Source organism: Ranitomeya variabilis, chromosome 5 (genome assembly GCF_051348905.1).
Source record: "Ranitomeya variabilis isolate aRanVar5 chromosome 5, aRanVar5.hap1, whole genome shotgun sequence".
In the NCBI taxonomy this organism is placed as follows: domain Eukaryota; kingdom Metazoa; phylum Chordata; class Amphibia; order Anura; family Dendrobatidae; genus Ranitomeya; species Ranitomeya variabilis.
In genome coordinates this window covers 262922243-262940538 of record NC_135236.1, presented here as the reverse complement: position 1 = coordinate 262940538, position 18296 = coordinate 262922243, and the positions used below count along the sequence as shown (strand labels likewise).

At 42.1% G+C, this 18296-nt stretch overlaps 1 protein-coding gene across 6 annotated transcripts in view; it reads left to right on the top strand.

The window, feature by feature from the left end:
- HERC1 (HECT and RLD domain containing E3 ubiquitin protein ligase family member 1) overlaps positions 1 to 17195 on the top strand; it is a 194301-nt gene extending 177106 nt beyond the window's left edge. For all 6 annotated transcript variants that reach the window (XM_077264201.1, XM_077264204.1, XM_077264203.1 and 3 more), the window contains 13 exons: positions 742 to 897; positions 5963 to 6085; positions 6251 to 6353; positions 6482 to 6651; positions 7839 to 7977; positions 8137 to 8306; positions 11192 to 11361; positions 11449 to 11614; positions 11732 to 11808; positions 12123 to 12375; positions 15949 to 16101; positions 16182 to 16487; positions 16605 to 17195. In XM_077264201.1, the coding sequence (XP_077120316.1) occupies positions 742 to 897; positions 5963 to 6085; positions 6251 to 6353; positions 6482 to 6651; positions 7839 to 7977; positions 8137 to 8306; positions 11192 to 11361; positions 11449 to 11614; positions 11732 to 11808; positions 12123 to 12375; positions 15949 to 16101; positions 16182 to 16487; positions 16605 to 16790 (2172 nt within the window). In that variant the 3' untranslated portion in view covers positions 16791 to 17195. The remainder of the gene's footprint in view (positions 1 to 741; positions 898 to 5962; positions 6086 to 6250; positions 6354 to 6481; positions 6652 to 7838; positions 7978 to 8136; positions 8307 to 11191; positions 11362 to 11448; positions 11615 to 11731; positions 11809 to 12122; positions 12376 to 15948; positions 16102 to 16181; positions 16488 to 16604) is intronic.
- The last annotated feature ends 1101 nt before the right edge of the window (positions 17196 to 18296 follow it).

Sequence of the window (18296 nt, the reverse complement as noted above, 5' to 3'; positions counted from 1 at the left end):
TGGCAAACTTGTAGGTTTTTTTTTTAAGTGTGTGGGAAAGTGTAAAAACAAGAAACCGATATTGCATTTTTTTTGCACAATTCTCGCTTTTAGATTTTTCTTTTGTCATTACATTATTTAGCCAATATGTGTATTTTATTAATGGTTTTTACCTTTTTTTAGGTGATTTAAGTATATAATATCTTTTAAACTATATATTTTTACTCTTGTTTTTAGTCTCCTTAGGAGACTTGAACCCGCAATTGTTCTATCGCTTGTACTATATTATGAAATACTATAGTGTTGCAGTATATAGTAAAATAGACATTCTCCTATTAAGTTCACCCACAGGCTGGGCATCATAAGAAGACCAAGATGGCTGCGGCAGGAGCTGGTGGAAGCCAGTGACTGCGCCGCTGCCTGGTATGTTGCATGCTCAGCTACTGAGCCCACTCCATACATGGTGACCCAACTTAAGACTTTCTATTGTAAAGGGGTTAAAGAGGTTGAGCCATTAATGCAAGTTCTGCTCTATCCAAAGGAAAGGAGATACCTTGTAGATTGTTAGTTGTCCCTCTGATCCAAAGAAAGTGGAGTGGCCTGTTGGATTGGAACAAAGGGTCCTGAACGTTCTCAACACCTCTATTCATTGTCCATAAATTAAGCTAGGGGTGCAGCGCTCTTAGCAGTGTGAACGGAGCCTTAGAATGAGATCATTTATACAAAGTAAAATACTTACATCTATTCTGAACCAAATTCCAGATGTCTTGTGGCTTCAAACACTCAGCGGTGGTGACTGCAGATGGCAAACTTTTCACATTTGGAAATGGAGATTATGGTCGTCTGGGTTTAGGAAATACATCCAACAAGAAATTGCCTGAGCGTGTGACAGCGCTTGAAGGATTTCACATTGGACAGGTAATCTGACGAGAATAATTAATTTACCTAATCGCCCTTAAAGGAGCCCTGTCAGCAATGTTGTTATTGGAATGCTGCTAAGATGTTATATGGCTCATGAATACCTTAGTAGATGTCCCTCTGTTGAAAGCGCTGCTTTTATTATGATGGAGAATTGAAAGTTATCAAACCACCATTCACCACTTTTGGAGAAATTGTCCACCACTTGGACAATGCCTCGTTAAATACTATTTTCCCCCAAATAAAATAAAAAATAAATGATGTTCATCTGGCACAGCAGTGCCTTTACAGCCAAGATAGTGGCAGGTCACCCGGAGCTTGTGTGGCATTATGCTACATGAGCACTGCAGCCAATCAGCAGCTGGTAATAGGCCGCTTCACTCGCACCTTGTTTGGATGAAGCTCGGACGTACAAAGGAAGTGTGAGAGCTGCAGACAATTATTGATAATAGAGGTATCAGGCGCACTACTATCACCAAAACCATAAATGTAAATGACAAAATAGATCAGGGTGCTACAAAATGCATGGAAACTATGTATGCAAAAACAAGAGAGACAGCCAATGTATAGAGATGTGCACACCTGCTAGATATTTGCAAAAAATACAGAACTTTATTATGCCAACAGCAAAGACACACAAAACAGTATAAAACCAATTAAAACCATAGTAACACAACACCCTTCCCCATATAGGAGTGTCAAAAATAATCCTCCTGTATATAGTACTATAAACCTGGACACAGCAAACTGTAATACTAATGATGGTTTAAAATACAATACAGCAATGACAACCATATATATAAAATTACTATAGGTGCAGCAAAACAGTGTATATATAGCCGGAAAAACAATCTTAATCCAATGTATATTGAGACTAGATGAGGGCGTCCCCAAATCTGTCATAAACCAGTTGCCACGACCTATATGTTGTAGAGCAATGCCCAGGCAAAGTAGAAGCCCTGGTGGAGTACAAGGAAATATGCCAAAGAGGGGTATATCAATGATAGAAGTAGTGAAAGAGAAATGGCTGGCAACGTGCCAAGTATAGTTACCGTGCAAGGCACAAATGGTAGTCAGCATACCCCATAAGATGGTTCAGTCATGGGTGATACAGCCCCAAAGTGGGCTGAATCTGCCAATGTGCATGGCTGCAATTGTATATGAAATAAAGCTCCAAAAATACCAGGGCTAGGAGTAGAAAGGGGAAGAGTGTGGGAAAAATCCCACGCGTATCGCTGCCTCTGGGCAGCTTCGCCAGGGAAAATGAATCCCCTGTAGAGAGTGTCTGCTCTATATAGCGGCATTAATCATGTAATGAGTTACCGGTGTCTGAAGATCTTGCCGGCAGAGAGGGTGGATGCAGGTGATGTGACTACAGGAGCGTAGTAGAGACAGAAAGAACCGCGCATGCGCAGGGAATAAGGAATGAGGGAAGAGGACTCGGGCAAGCGCAGTGGGTGGCCGCACACCAAATGGAAGGGCGCATGCGTGGTGGGGAGGGGAGGGAGAATAGCTGTGAAAGGGGATGAACATGGAATGGAATGTAAGATGGCATGATGGATGAGAAGCATGGACAGATATATGACCAATGCAAATAAAAATAAAGAGATACAGCCTGGCTGATGCGCAAAGTCACCCACAAAGGCGCTGCAAAGAAAAGGAACATAATATATAATATGCAACAATAATAACAATAACGCAGCAATTATAAGGTATATATGCATACAAGCCTCCATAGATACATAGAGAGAAATATACATACACATATATATATACATATACATATACATAAACTCAAAAAAAGGAAAAGCAGCACAAAATAATTGAAAAAAGGTGGACTTTAATGCCTGAACGGCGTGCCGTTCAGGCATTAAAGTCCGCTTTTTTTTCAATTATTTTGTGCTGCTTTTCCTTTTTTTGAGTTTATTACTTTTTGACCATTGGATTGCTGGTCGGAAGAGCTCTGCATGCCTTGTAAGGTAGTAAATTTGATGCTGTTCCAATTCTTTCACTATATATATATATATATATATATATATATATATATATATATATATATATATATATATATATATATATATATATATATATATATATATATATATATATATATACACATACATATAAAGATACACACAATATAAGTACATATCAGAAGGGGAGACCATAATTCAAATATAGATATATGAAATATATGAACAATATAACAAAACCTATGTGGAAAACAAAAAAAAATACATCTCAAATGCAAACAAGCCAGATAACCAAAATCAAATAATGCAATGGTAATCCAAATGTCCATCAATCTCCAGGTTCCCCGTCAGATACCCCATATGCAAATGTCCATTCCTAAAGTCTGTCATATCTTCAAAAGTGGTTCAAAGTACCCAGCCAATGGACATGGTTCGTATCTTATTGATCTCCAGGTCATGTTGGTCCTCAGATATACATATGTATAGCTATAGAGCCTACCACCAAATGATTCAAAGTGTAGAAAAAACTGATCAAGGTTGTCAGAGGGGTCCGCAAAATGCCAGATAGAGAGAGTAACGAAGCTGTGAACACTTATAAGATGAATGGCTCCAGATATAGATGAGTCCAAGAAGGGGAGGGGGTTATCAAAAGAAATCACAGAATGCTAGGTGAAGAAAACAAAAGGGCTGTAGATATAAATATGATGTAAATTAATATGAAGAAAAATTAGCCCAAAAAGCCAGTATATAGGAGCTCTTCATTCAGACCAATAGGTGAAGTAGACTTTAAGTGAAAAATCTTAACGGGCTTCATATTGTAATAATAGTCTACGACGGTCACCGCCCCTTTCATTATGTAGAATCTTCTGTAGGCCAAAAAAACGGGTATTAGGTTTACCTCCATGGACTTTGAGATAGTCATCTGCTATAGGCGTTAAAACCTTACCCTTTTTCAGGTCAGAATGGGCCAAGTTGATTGTTGATAGATGTTTTTGTGCCCGCCTTCTTAGTTCCTATGAGGTTTGACCTACGTAAACTTTGTAACAGGGACAAATAATTGCGTAGATCACAAAACTTGTCTTACAGTTGATATATAGATGAAGAGGATGGTCCGAGTTGTCAGAGGGATTAGTAAAACAGTCTCTTGTAGGTAGCATGTAAGGGCAAATTGTACAGTCACCGCAGGGGAATGAACCTCTGAGGCAAATCCCTCGATTGAGTCTGGTGACAGGTCGTGAAAAATGACTTCTGATAAGTATGTCACGTAGGTTTGGCACCCTTTTTGCGGTCATCAGGGGTCTGGGACTCACGCAAGTCGCGGTTTGGGCATCTGATGTCAAAATGTCCCAATTTTTAGTAAGAATGTGCCTCACCTGGTTCCAGTTGGTGCTATATTCTGTAATGAATCTCACTGTCGGATCTTGCGATCGAGGGTGAGACGTCAAAAGAGAAGCTTTGGCGAAGGTTTTCGCTTGCTGGAAGGCTTTGGAGATTGTCTTCCGAGGATACCCCCTCCGTTGGATTCTCATGGTTAGATCTCTGGATTGTTGCTTGAAACATTCATCTGTTGTACAGTTGCGGCAAGTCCGGAGAAATTGTCCCACTGGAATTCCCTTTACGAGTGTGCAGGGGGTGGAAGCTCTGGTACTGTAAAAGACTATTGGTCGCTGTGGGTTTGCGATATAGGTCTGTCACCAATCTGTCCCCATCAGTCAGAACTCGAAGATCCAGAAAAACTGCTGAATCCAAAGAACAAGAATATGTTAGAAAAATGTTAAACACATTATCATTGAGTTCCCTCAGAAATTGTACGCACGCATCTTCAGTGCCTACCCAAATGAAGAAGACGTCATCTACATAACGGTGCCAATGTTTAATGTGGTCACAAAAGCCTTGAGAGTGGAACACAACCGTCTCTTCCCTCCATCCGAGAAAGATATTTGCGTAGGCCGGCGCACAACGTGCGCCCATGGCCACGCCTGACACCTGCTTGTAATATGTCCTATCAAAGAGGATATGCCTGGGCATTGCTCTACAACATATAGGTCGTGGCAACTGGTTTATGACAGATTTGGGGACGCCCTCATCTAGTCTCAATATACATTGGATTAAGATTGTTTTTCCGGCTATATATACACTGTTTTGCTGCACCTATAGTAATTTTATATATATCCAGAATATAAAGAAACAGAAGTGGCACTCACCCGATGATGCTGTATGATAATGTCCTTTATTCAGAGGTCACCTGGACCCGTTGAAGCGTGCAGGCGCGAAACGGCCGTCGTCCTCTTGCCTCCTCTTGCACTCCTCTCCTCACCAGCCGCCTCTCCACATTATGTCTGTGAGTTTATGCTCTGAATAAAGGACATTATCATACAGCATCATCGGGTGAGTGCCACTTCTGTTTCTTTATATTCTGGATTTACATTGCTAAGTGGTGTTGAGCACCTCCCATTCGCTGCTGATTGCCGCATGCCGTAGGGGTTCTAAATAGAGTCCTGCATTTCTACACTTCACCGCCTTGAAATCTGAGACTTGGGCGATTCCACGCTGTATTTTGGGCTCGGTTACAATCACCTAGTGCCATTCTACTCTTCATTTTTTGCTCACACCGTATAATTTTATATATATGGTTGTCATTGCTGTATTGTATTTTAAACCATCATTAGTATTACAGTTTGCTGTGTCCAGGTTTATAGTACTATATACAGGAAGATTATTTTTGACACTTCTATATGGGGAAGGGTGTTGTGTTACTATGGTTTTAATTGGTTTTATACTGTTTTGTGTGTGTTTGCTGTTGGCATAATAAAGTTTTGTATTTTTTGCAAATATCTAGCAGGTGTGCACATCTCTATGCATTGGCTGTCTCTCTTGTTTTTGCAGACTATTATTGGCTGCTGATGGGCTGCAGTGCTTATGATATGTGGACAAACCCTGTAATAGTCACATGGGTGGTACTGGAGGAGAGAAGGTTTTTCCACCAACATAGAAGAGGATTCTTTACTGTTAGGGCAGTGAGAATCTGGAACTCCTTGCCTGAGGAGGTGGTGATGGCAAAAATAAATGTTCTATCCTGACGTGTTTTTCAGGTGGCCTGTGGGCTGAACCATACCTTAGTAGTTTCTGCTGATGGATTGCTGGTCTGGGCATTTGGTGATGGAGATTATGGGAAACTTGGTTTGGGAAACTCAACTGCAAAATCTTCCCCACAGGTGACCTTTTTTTCTCTTAATTAAACTTGATACTTTCCCGTGTGGGATTTGTAGCCTTTCACATGATACATAATATTTAGATGTTCATATTGTTCCTGAAATTCCTTTCAGAATTTGCTCTATTTTGTTATTTGAGATCTTGCCTAATTTTTTGTTTCTGTTTAGAAAGTGGACATTCTCTGTGGGATTGGCATCAAGAAAGTGGCGTGTGGCACACAGTTCTCTGTCACGCTGACTAAAGATGGGCATGTCTACACGTTTGGTCAGGGTAAGTGGATGATTACTATCCCCCATTACTTATACCTTTTATCATTCCATCTTGATATTCACTCATCTTGCATAATTACCTAACTTTGACTTACTTGTGATTGAGCTCCTTACTGTGATGTTCTCCAGACCGGCTGATAGGTTTGCCTGAAGGTCGAGCTCGGAATCACAATCGTCCCCAGCTGGTTCCAGGTCTCCTGGGCATCTTTATTGAAGACATAGCAGTGGGGGCAGAGCACACGTTGGCGCTCTCATCTGCCGGTGAAGTGTATGCCTGGGGTAGTAACTCAGAGGGTCAGGTCAGTGATGGCTTCTCTGCAACTTTATCCATTGCCTTCCTTTTTTTTAATGTGTGTTCAGTTTTTCAGTCTTGTTTTAGCAAGTTAATAACAAATAGCATTATGCTGTAGAATCAATAATTCTGACCATTTATCATTTGCCTAACTGTTCATCCACATCTTGTTCAAGCTTGAAAGTCATACAGATTGCTTTTGTGTTAATTGATTTTGTTAAAATTTTGAAATTTTAGTTTATTAAAGGGGTTTGTCCACCTTTTGTTGACAATTTTTTTTTTGTCTTACTCAAATGCATGTAATTGGGACGTAAAAGCAAACTCACAGGCTGCACCTCTCTTCATACAATGGCTGCTGGTGGAGGAGCATGTGACCAGACCTGTCCAACAGTCTCCTCCAATAGAAAAGCAGTTTTCTCATGTGAGGTTTTCTATTGGACAAGACTGATGGACAGGTCTGGTCACATGCTCCTCCACTAGCCGCCATTGTTTGGACTGAGGGGCTGTGTAGTCTGTGAGGAAAGCTGCACTAACAAGTGCAGGAAGAGAACCTGTCATACTTGTATCTCAAGTGCCAAAAAATGATGCCCTCAATGCATCTGATAAAATAAAGAAAATATGGCCGACCATGTTAACTTATTCTGCAGCCAATAATAGACCGTGTACTGCAGCGACTATAGGAGGCAAACGGTGCACCAATTTTAATGAATCCCAATTGTAAAAAATGATTGTATGCATTCATTTACGTAAGAAAAAAGTCTACAAAGGTGAACAATCCCTTTAAGGGGAAGATTTTTATAGAAAAGGGTGCCATCATTGTTAGTCTATTTCATATAAATAACAAAAGACTGACTGGAACGTCCAACATAGACCACCTTAACGTTGGTTGATGGGCAGGCATGATTTAGCCAAATTATGTGCAAAGCGTCTCATTTTTTTCCTAATATTCATAAGCCGTATTGCTATTCATATTTCATATATTTCACATTGACATGCTTTAGCACGATAGAGTGCGACCTTTTTTGGATATAGTCTGTCATATAGTTATAGCTAATAATTTTAAAAGTGCTAAGTTCCCAGCATCATTGGTAGTTGAGTATATATGTATATAGATTTTTTTTTTATCTTCGGGTCGTGTGAAAGGTACATGGACATTACAGCTTATCTGACATTTTTACTATTACCACCTTTTAGCTTGGCCTTGGTCACACCAATCATGTCCGTGAGCCCACTTTGGTCACAGCATTACAAGGCAAGAACGTTCGCCAAATCTCAGCAGGACGATGTCACAGTGCGGCATGGACGGCTACTCCTGTACCACCACGTGCCCCAGGTTATTATGGCAGAGATCTTATTTTTATTGCATTCATTTCTGCATATAATAACGGATTTTTTTTTTTTTTCAGTCGGACTGTGCAGGAAAACTGTCATGATTTTCTGCTTTATTGGTTTTAGCCTGAACTTGTATCTCTTTTAACTATTGCATCTCTAGGTGTGTCAGTGCCACTGCAGTTGGGCCTCCCTGATGTTACTCCACCACAATACAGTTCTCTGAAGGACATCTGCACCCACACAGTCAGAGCAAGACTGCGGCTACTTTATCATTTTTCTGATCTTATGTATTCATCTTGGAGATTACTGAATCTTAGCCCCAACAACCAGGTACATAGATTGTACAGTACTTTATTTCTAATGATGAGCAAAACCACCAGTCATATGAAGTGTTGTTTGTCAGTCTTCAACTATAATCATTGCTAATATACTAGTGCACCACACTGTACATATTCTCCATGAAGTTTTGTGCAGAAGCTGCACCTGTACAGCAGGAGCCCAGTTGTGCTCAACAGCCACAGTCTTGCTGTAACCACTGAGATCAAAGAAATCTGAATTTGATCATTTTACCCCTCTAATGCCATGGCAGTAAGACTACTTTCCCACATAGAATCACCACTGCGGATCTCTCGCAGTGGTGATGCCACAGCAAGCCTTACTTTTATACCAGGAAGGATCTTTAAACAAATTATTGACTGGGTGGATCAGGGAAATGCGGTAGATATTGTATATCTCGACTTCAGCAAAGCATTTAATAAAGTATCTCATATGATCATATTGAAAAAATGACCAAGTATGGGATTGATAATGTTATGGTAAGGTGGATTCATAACAGGCTCAGTAATCATTCTCAAAAAATGGTAATAAATGGTTGCACATCGAATTGGAAGAGTGTTTCAAGTGGGGTACCACAAGACTCTGTCCTGGTCCCAGTGTTGTTCAACATTTTTATAAATGATATAGATAAGGGAACTGAAGGTAAACTAATCAAATTTGCAGACGATGCAAAGCTAGAAGGGATAGCTAACACTAGAGAAAACCAAGGATTCAGAAGGATCTAGGAAAGCTTGAACAATGGACAGCGACTAATAGAATGGTATTTAACAGGGAGAAATACAAGATTCTACATCTGGGCAAGAGAAATGAAAATTATATCTGTAGAATGGGAGGAATAGAACTAAGCAACAGCACGTGTGAAAAAGACTTGGGTATACTGCCTATACTAATAGATCACAGACTGCACAAAAGTGTGATGCAGCAGCAAAAAAAGGCAAACACAGGATGTATCAAGAGAAGCATAGAGTCTAGATCACGTGAAGTACGGTAATTATCCCCCTCTACTCCTCCTGGGTGGCCTTATCTGGAATACTGTGTACAGTTCCGGGCACCACATTTTAAAAAAGACATTGAAAAACTGGAGCAAGTTCAGAGAAGAGCCTCCAGGATGGTGAGCGGACTGCAAAGTATGTCCTATGAGGAACGGTTAAAGGATCTGGGAATGTTTAGCTTGCAAAAAAGAAGGCTGAGTGTAGAGGGATCATCCTTATTCTCATTTGCACATGAAAACACGAGACGCAATGGAATTAAACTGAAAGAGAGAAGATACAGATTAGATATTAGATAACGGTGAGGGTGATCAATGAGGGAAACAGGCTGCCACGAGACGTGGTGAGTTCTTTCAATGGAAGTCTTCAAACCGAGGCGGGACAGACATCTGTCTGAGATGGTTTAGTGAATCCTATATTGAGCAGGGGGTTTGACATGATGATCTTGTGGTCGCTTTCAACTCTAACATTCTATGATTCTAACATTTACCGCTGTCTACATGCAGGAGCTGGGGGCTGCACATTTCATCCATCACATTGCAGAGAGTAAACTTCGCAGCTATATCGGCAGCATAAATTTACTGACAGCTCCTGTCAGTGTGTGATGTGGTTATATTTCGCAGCATGTGCATGAGATTTCTTAAAACCTGATGTACTATGCTGGTTCTGTAAAAATGCAGCAGAAAATGTGATATATTTTTACATCAGGGGTAGTGATGAGCAAGCATGTTCGTGTGCCAACCGACAGTCTTCAGCATGCTCGAAAAATGTTCGAGTCAAGGCACCTGAATGTCTTGCAGCTATTCAACAGCCTCAACCCATGTAGAGATTGCCTGTTCTCTAGGCAATAGCAGCATGTATTACGCCTGTCAAAACAGCCGCGAGACATTCAGCTGCGGGGGCACTAACATATCAGTTAGTTATCATGTCAGTTGGCACACGAGCATGCTCGAATAACACCTTATCCGAGCACGTTCGCTGACTTTCTGATCAGGAGAGCTTAGCCAGAGAGTTGTTTTCCAAAGTGATATGTAGTCAATCAGATGATTGTTGTTACAGGTCCCTTACAGAAAATGAAACCCTAAACCAGGTTTTTAATAAAACATTAAAAAGCCTTAATTCCCTTACCCCCATAAAAAATAATACATATGAGAACCAATAAAGAGAGAGGCCCGGCGCCTGCGCACTGCAGTACTTTGCGCTGCCCTCAACAGGGCAGATAAGTATGCCTGCGCAGCAGCCGTGACAGGAAGCAAAGAAGAGGACGTCATGGTATATGAAGATGGGAGGCGCCAGACCCGGACCGCGACACCCATCGGACCGGACCGCTCCTGGGTGAGTATTATCTAGCATGTTGTTCTTATCTTTCAGGTTACATCGGGGGCTTATCTACAGCATTACAGAATGCTGTAGATGAGCCCCTGATGGCGGTGGCCGCAGCTTATAGGCGAAAAATGGGGTGACAGATTCCCTTTAAGTGCATGCCAGTCCTTAAGGTGTTGTCTGGTCTTAAAACCAAAGTCTTAGACCTGTATTTCATTTGTCAGTTGGTGGTCATGTGGCCACATGTAAGCGATTTGCTCAGTTGCTGTCACGTGTCAGCTGTTGTCACCAAGGTTCTCTTAATAGAAGAAGTGCAGAAGTCTAGTCAACCCATGACTGTAAGGATTCAAATTGGGGAATCGAGACAGTGTGTTTATTGCACACTGTCACAATTCCACAGTCACACAGAGTGACTGCAGACTTTGCCTCGACTCCCCACTTTAAAATATACTTACACATATATCAAGAAAGTTTACCACGTGATGCTTATCTTATTACTTTGTTTCCCGCTTATATTTGACTTTTCCCTGCTATACTAATGTGATTTTTTTTTTTAATCTTTTACAGAGTAGTACATCACACTACAATGCTGGAACATGGGGTATAGTACAGGGCCAGCTGAGACCCCTACTGGCACCCAGGGTTTATACACTTCCCATGGTCCGATCCATTGGCAAAACAATGGTTCAGGGAAAGAACTATGGACCTCAAATTACTGTAAAGAGGATCTCCACCAGGTTTGTGTTCTGTTGCTACTTGCCTTTTCTTGCTATCACTTTGATCTTTATGCTACATTCTTTTAATTTTTCTTTTTCTCTTCTCAGGGGTAGAAAGTGTAAACCCATATTTGTGCAGATTGCGCGCCAGGTGGTGAAGTTGAATGCATCTGACTTGCGTCTGCCATCTCGGGCCTGGAAGGTGAAGTTGGTGGGAGAGGGCGCAGATGATGCAGGGGGAGTGTTTGATGATACGATCACTGAGATGTGCCAGGTGAGTGTCTGAGATCTCAGCACCTTTGTTCTCATCGATACATTTCATATGGTACTGAACCTTTACACTTTATACAGATCATTTCATATATCTATATTTTTATTGTGCTTTTGCTAGGAGCTGGAAACTGGAGTGGTTGATCTTCTTATACCTTCCCCTAATGCAACAGCTGAAGTTGGTTATAACAGAGACAGGTAATGCATTAACCTTTTATTTCTTTACCGATACTACTTACAATCTGAAACACTTATATTTTGTTTTACTTTTTAGCTTTTACTCGTAAACACTTTGAACAGACTTCTTCATCATTTAGCATTATATTGGCTTTACTCTTTCTCACACTTCATGGTTTACTTTTAGCATTCTAGTTTGCATAAGTAAGAAATATCTAGTCATCAAATGAAAAGTAGATCAGTTTACAATTACCTTAAATTTTTCAATATAGTATTTTTTAGCATATTTATTTATGTTGTACTGAGTTTAATAGAGGTCTTTCATCTTTCTAAAGGTTCTTGTTTAACCCATCTGCTGGACTGGATGAGCATCTCATGCAGTTCAAGTTCCTTGGCATCCTTATGGGCGTAGCTATCCGCACAAAGAAGCCACTTGATCTGCATCTGGCCCCCCTGGTATGGAAACAGCTGTGCTGTATCCCGCTAACTCTAGAGGACCTTGAGGAGGTCGATCTGCTATATGTGCAGACCCTAAATAGCATTCTTCACATTGAAGACAGTGGCATCACTGAGGAGACCTTCCATGAGGTACCCAAGTCCATCAAATGAGAATCTAATAATGAATCTACCTACCACTGTCATAGATAGGATATTGTACACGCAATCACCAACCACTGCCCTAATTCTGTTTGTCAGGGCTGCTCTGTTATATATCAGATTGACAGTATTGGAAATATTGCTTACATAGGTGTAAGAAAGGGGCATACCCGTACAGTACGAACTCTTAAAGGGAATTTGTCTTCAAGGTTTTGCTATGTAATCTAAAGACACCAGGAGAGAGAGGCTAAAACACAGAATTCGCTCTTTGACACTCGTCAAAGTGTGTACGGTTGTTTACGAACTGTGAAGGATTTATCACTATTAGATTAACATTGCCGGACTACATTAGAGTTTGGCGTGGGCGGGGTTTGCTTTCTCAGCTCTGCTTCATGTTAAGTCTAAAAGCTCTGATTTGTGTTGGAATGGCTGCACCCAGTAATCTAAGTGATATAGTTGGATTCTGCTTCTCTTTGCCTACATTACGCTGCTCTCAGATGAGATTGCAAAAACCTGCTGACAAATTCCCTTTTAATCTATTAACTTCTAATCAAGAACAGAAACAACTGTCATTTTTGCACTAACTGCAATACTATTTATCAATTGCCTATCAGTAGTGAGAGTCACAAGAAGTCACCGTAAATTAAATTTGTCAAAGATCCGTCATTAGCAAATCACAGGGTTTCCTTCAGTAAAACAGGGACCCTGGTTTTACTTTCACTTTTATCAGCGTGAGCTCAAAATGTGGTGAGATTCTCTTCTGTGGGAGATACCAACTGTAAAGGGGAGGTCGGGGGCTGATTCTGTACAACATCTGAATGGTTCATTGCTGGATTTAGGGTGTGCTTATCCATTTGTCTGATGTAGAGCCTCTAGTCCAGTAGTCTTCAATAGTGTTGAGCGATACCGTCCGATACTGGAAAGTATCGGCCGATACCGGCAAAGTATCGGATCCAATCCGATACCCGATACCAATACAAGTCAATGGGACTCATGTATCGGACGGTATTCCTGATGGTTCCCAGGGTCTGAAGGAGAGGAAACTCTCCTTCAGGCCCTGGGAACCATATTAATGTGTAAAAGAAAGAATTAAAATAAAAAATATTGCTATACTCACCTCTCTGACGCAGCCTGCACCTTACCGAGGGAAGCGGCAGCGTTCTTTGTTTAAAATTCGCGCTTTTCTTTCCTTTACGTGAAGTCCCGGCTTGTGATTGGTCGCGTGCCGCCCATGTGGCCGGGACGCAACCAATCACAGCAAGCCGTGACGTAATTTCAGGTCCTTCAGGATTTTAAAATTACGTTCCGGCGTTGTGATTGGTTGCGTCGCAGTCACATGGGCGATGCAACCAATCACAGCAAGCCGTGACGTAATTTCAGGTCCTTCAGGATTTTAAAATTACGTCCCGGCTTTGTGATTGGTTGCGTCGCGGTCAACCAATCACAAGCCGGGAGGCTGGACACGCGCGCATTTTAAAATGCGCGCTTGTCCAACCTCCCGTGACGTCCCGGCTTGTGATTGGTTGCTTCGCGGTCAACCAATCACAAGCCGGGAGGCTGGACACGCGCGCATTTTAAAATGCGCGCGTGTCCAGCCTCCCGGCTTGTGATTGGTTGATCGCGACGCAACCAATCACAAGCCAGGACGTCACGGGAGGCTGGACAAGCGCGCATTTTAAAATGCGCGCGTGTCCAGCCTCCCGGCTTGTGATTGGTTGATCGCGACGCAACCAATCACAAGCCGGGACGTCACGGGAGGCTGGACAAGCGCGCATTTTAAAATGCGCGCGTGTCCAGCCTCCCGGCTTGTGATTGGTTGATCGCGACGCAACCAATCACAAGCCGGGACGTCACGGGAGGCTGGACAAGCGCGCATTTTAAAATGCGTGCGTGTCCAGCCTCCCGTGACGTCACGGCTTATGATTGGTTGCGTCGCCCATGTGACTGCGACGCAACAAATCACAAAGCCCGGACGTAATTTTAAAATCCTTAAGGACCTGAAATTACGTCACGGCTTGCTGTGATTGGTTGCGTCGCCCATGTGACTGCGACGCAACCAATCACAAAGCCGGGACTTCACGTAAGGAAAGAAAAGCGCGAATTTTAAACAAAGAACGCTGCCGTTTCCCTCGGTAAGGTGCAGGCTGCGTCGGAGAGGTGAGTATAGCAATATTTTTTATTTTAATTCTCTCTTTTACACATTTTTACATTAATGTTGTTTCGATACCGATACCCGATACCACAAAAGTATCGGATCTCGGTATCGGAATTCCGATACAGCAAATATCGGCCGATACCCGATACTTGCGGTATCGGAATGCTCAACACTAGTCTTCAACCTTTTTTAATGTAATAGCCACAATCCGCTCTAACAATTGGTCAGGAGCCACATATACTGCCTTCAGAGTAGTGACACCCAGTAACCCCCCCCATTGCCACCAGTATGATGACAGTCAAAGCTTCCCCCAGAAATTAAACTTTGTGCCAGGTCTTCCCACCTTACCCCATTCAGTACTCCCAGGACACTATCACATCCAGCTTCAAGCACCCTCACTATATATGGCAGTATCATCTTATGGTCATACCTTACTTACCTCTCCACCTCCATGGCCAGTACATCCATATCTGCTCTTTCGTGTAGGGTTACACGGAGAAGTCACCATTTGGAGACCTGCTCTTCATGGCGATTTGCTAGACCTGGTGCTAATGCACCCAGCTGGCAGACAGCCTCGAGCCTCATATCATTGGCTTGTGGGCCACAGGTAGGGACCCCTTCTGTAGTCCATAGAATATAATGGAAAAATCCATTTGTTCTTTTTCTCAACAAATCACCAAACGTTCAGAACAAACATGATGATTACATATATGTATCCCAATAAGTTGAAAATTAAACCCACTTTCCCTCACTTCTCAACTGCTACAATGAATAGAAGACTAACCGGATTTACTTCTATAGCTTCTTGTAGGCCTCCCCTTTCATCTCCTCTTGATACTTAATAATATACAGGAATACACATTTTCGCATTTAGCTCTACATCCAGCATGAAGATCGCAGCACAGATCTTGTCATGTGTTTACAAGCAGAAGAATTCCCCCCCCCCCCCCCCCCCCATAGTGGTATCTCCCAGCTCAGAAGCAGGAAGTGAGACAGTGGAGAGGCCAACACCACCTCACCTCCAATTTAAAGGGCTAGCCCTTTAATTACCTCATTAAAGGGGAGATATTTTACCTTTCCTACATCATAAATATTTGGGAAATGTTTAAGATTTTGGTCCTCTTTTACTTCATGAAGTTTCCCTGCAGATGATGGGTCCCCTTTAAGTATATTAAAGCCATTCGCCATGCTAGAATTCATTGAATGTGTGACTCATTGTTCATTATTTTTCTTAACCATCAGTACAGGTAACAAGAAAGGGTGGAAATGGGGCAGAAAAGGATTGGTACATGTACTGCTTTACAGGAGTCGCTACTGTTAACTTGTAAACCTTCTTGTTTTCTACATCTTGGGAATATTCTTCACTTCATAAATGTTCTTTATATTCTCATTATCTTACCTCCTTGTAGATGATACCCCTTGATTCTTTTGTGGGTCAAAGCGCTGATGGAAAAATGGTGCCCATTATCCCTGGAGGGAACAGCATACCCCTGACCTTTTCTAATCGCAAGGAATATGTAGAGCGAGCAATCGATTACAGACTCCATGAAATGGACCGGCAGGCGAGTCACTGAAAATGTCAGTGGTGCAGTAGAAATGTGTGGCTCATGGTAAACTAACACGGCTTTGTTTTCACCACCAGGTAGCCGCAGTGCGAGAGGGAATGTCGTGGATCGTGCCAGTTCCCCTCCTGTCACTTCTCACTGCCCGGCAGCTAGAACAGATGGTGTGCGGGATGCCAGAGATCTCGGTGGAAGTTCTGAAGAAAGTGGTGCGATACCGAGAGGTCGATGAACAGCACCAGCTTGTGCAGTGGTTCTGGCAGACCCTGGATGAATTTTCTAATGAGGAGCGAGTCTTGTTTATGAGGTTTGTTTCTGGCAGGTCCCGACTTCCAGCTAATACCGCGGACATTTCACAGCGCTTCCAGATCATGAAGGTTGATAGGGTAAGTATACCTATTACTTTAACTATTCATGGAAACAACCATGTTGTTTGGCACTTGATATATGTCTAGCTCTAGTTTTTCTAAAGTAACACATGTTGACTGGTCTTTCCTCCACAGCCTCACGACAGTCTGCCTACCTCACAGACATGCTTCTTTCAACTTCGACTCCCTCCATACTCAAGTCAGCCAGTGATGGCCGAACGCCTGCGCTATGCAATCAACAACTGCCGATCTATTGACATGGACAATTATATGTTATCCCGTAATGTGGATAATACAGAAGGATCAGACACGGACTACTAGATTCCACCTTAATTCTCCGCTCTCCAGAAGTGAAGAACCATCAGGCATTTTACACCTGCAATTTTCTTCTTTTTAATAACAGAGAAGACTTGTTTTAATTTAATTTCTCTGTCATTGTAAGCTATGGTAAAGTGAACTGGCCCTTCCCTCACTCGCTGAATATAAGATGCATGGAGAGCAGATTTTCTGTTGAGGGACAGGGGAATTGGTCAGGGGACCTTGGCAAGGTTGTCCAGACGCCCCTGGTCAGTGTACTTGAATATTGTACATTGGTGCACTTATTGTTCACCCCCAAGAACTGTTTTACATGATTATTCCTATTTATTTTGTTTTAATTTGGAAGTTGCCTGTGCAGGATTAGTTATGCAGGAAAAAAAAAAAAATAAAGCCAACAGAAGGATTGTGCACTTGTTATCTTGTGTTTCCATGGAGGTATTATGTGAGAATTTATACACAAAAGTTAATATTATACATTATGGAAAAAACATCCAGAACAAAACAAAGACATAAGGTGCATACACTTGAAAGTATTGTGAATATATTGGCGGAGATTCAGCCCTTCACAATGAGTGCATCACTGTGGTTTTGTAGAGCCAAGGGCATGGAGACAGTTAGACTTACTAGTACAGAGGTGCACAGCCTGTGTTAGGTGAGTGTATGTACAGATATTCTACCCTAGGAGCAATGGTATGGATGAGCTGATCACTTCACAATTCAGGTAACTGCTCTCTGTCCATGTTAGGAGCTGCACTAATTTCCTGGGCTTCCGTGTTTCCTGGCTTTGTTGTGTGGCACACAGCTGACGTCTTGCCAGCCCGGGTAATCAAAAGCTGAGCCTGGAATCCTGGACCATAAGGAAATTCGCGCTGCTCCCGTCCACAGGCAGAGAGCACTTTGCAAGAAGCAATCTGCTCCTCTCTAGTTCTAGGTGCATGTACACTACTCTCAAAAAGTTAGGGACATTTGACTTTCAGTTCAAATTTATGGAAAACGTAAGAAGTTCATTCTACAGTGATATTTTTATCATGGAAGAAGGGCATTTAAGTAGAAGCATGCAATGGTGATTTCCTCGCCTTAAACAATTTTTTGTAACAAAAGCTAACAGTGGTGGGTACACTCCAACAAAAAAATGTCAGTGTCTCAATAACTTGTCATGTGGCCTTGAGCATCAATTACAGTTTGACAACAATGTTTAATGCTGTTCACAAGTGAAGTTATTATCTGCTAAGGCACGGCATCCCACTCTTGTTGAAGGGCGGCCCTGAGGTCATTGAAGTTCCTGGGTGCAGGGTTACGAGCCTCTACAAGGCAACTCAGCTGATCCCATAAGTTTTCTATGGGATTCAGGTCTGGAGAAGGAGCAGGCCACTGCATTTGAGGCACCCCAGTCTCTAGCAGCCATTCTCCAATGATGTGACCTCGATAAGCTGGAGCATTGTCGTCCATGAAGACTAAATTAGGCCTGTGTTGTTCATGCAGAGGCACAATAACTGGATTAATTGTTTT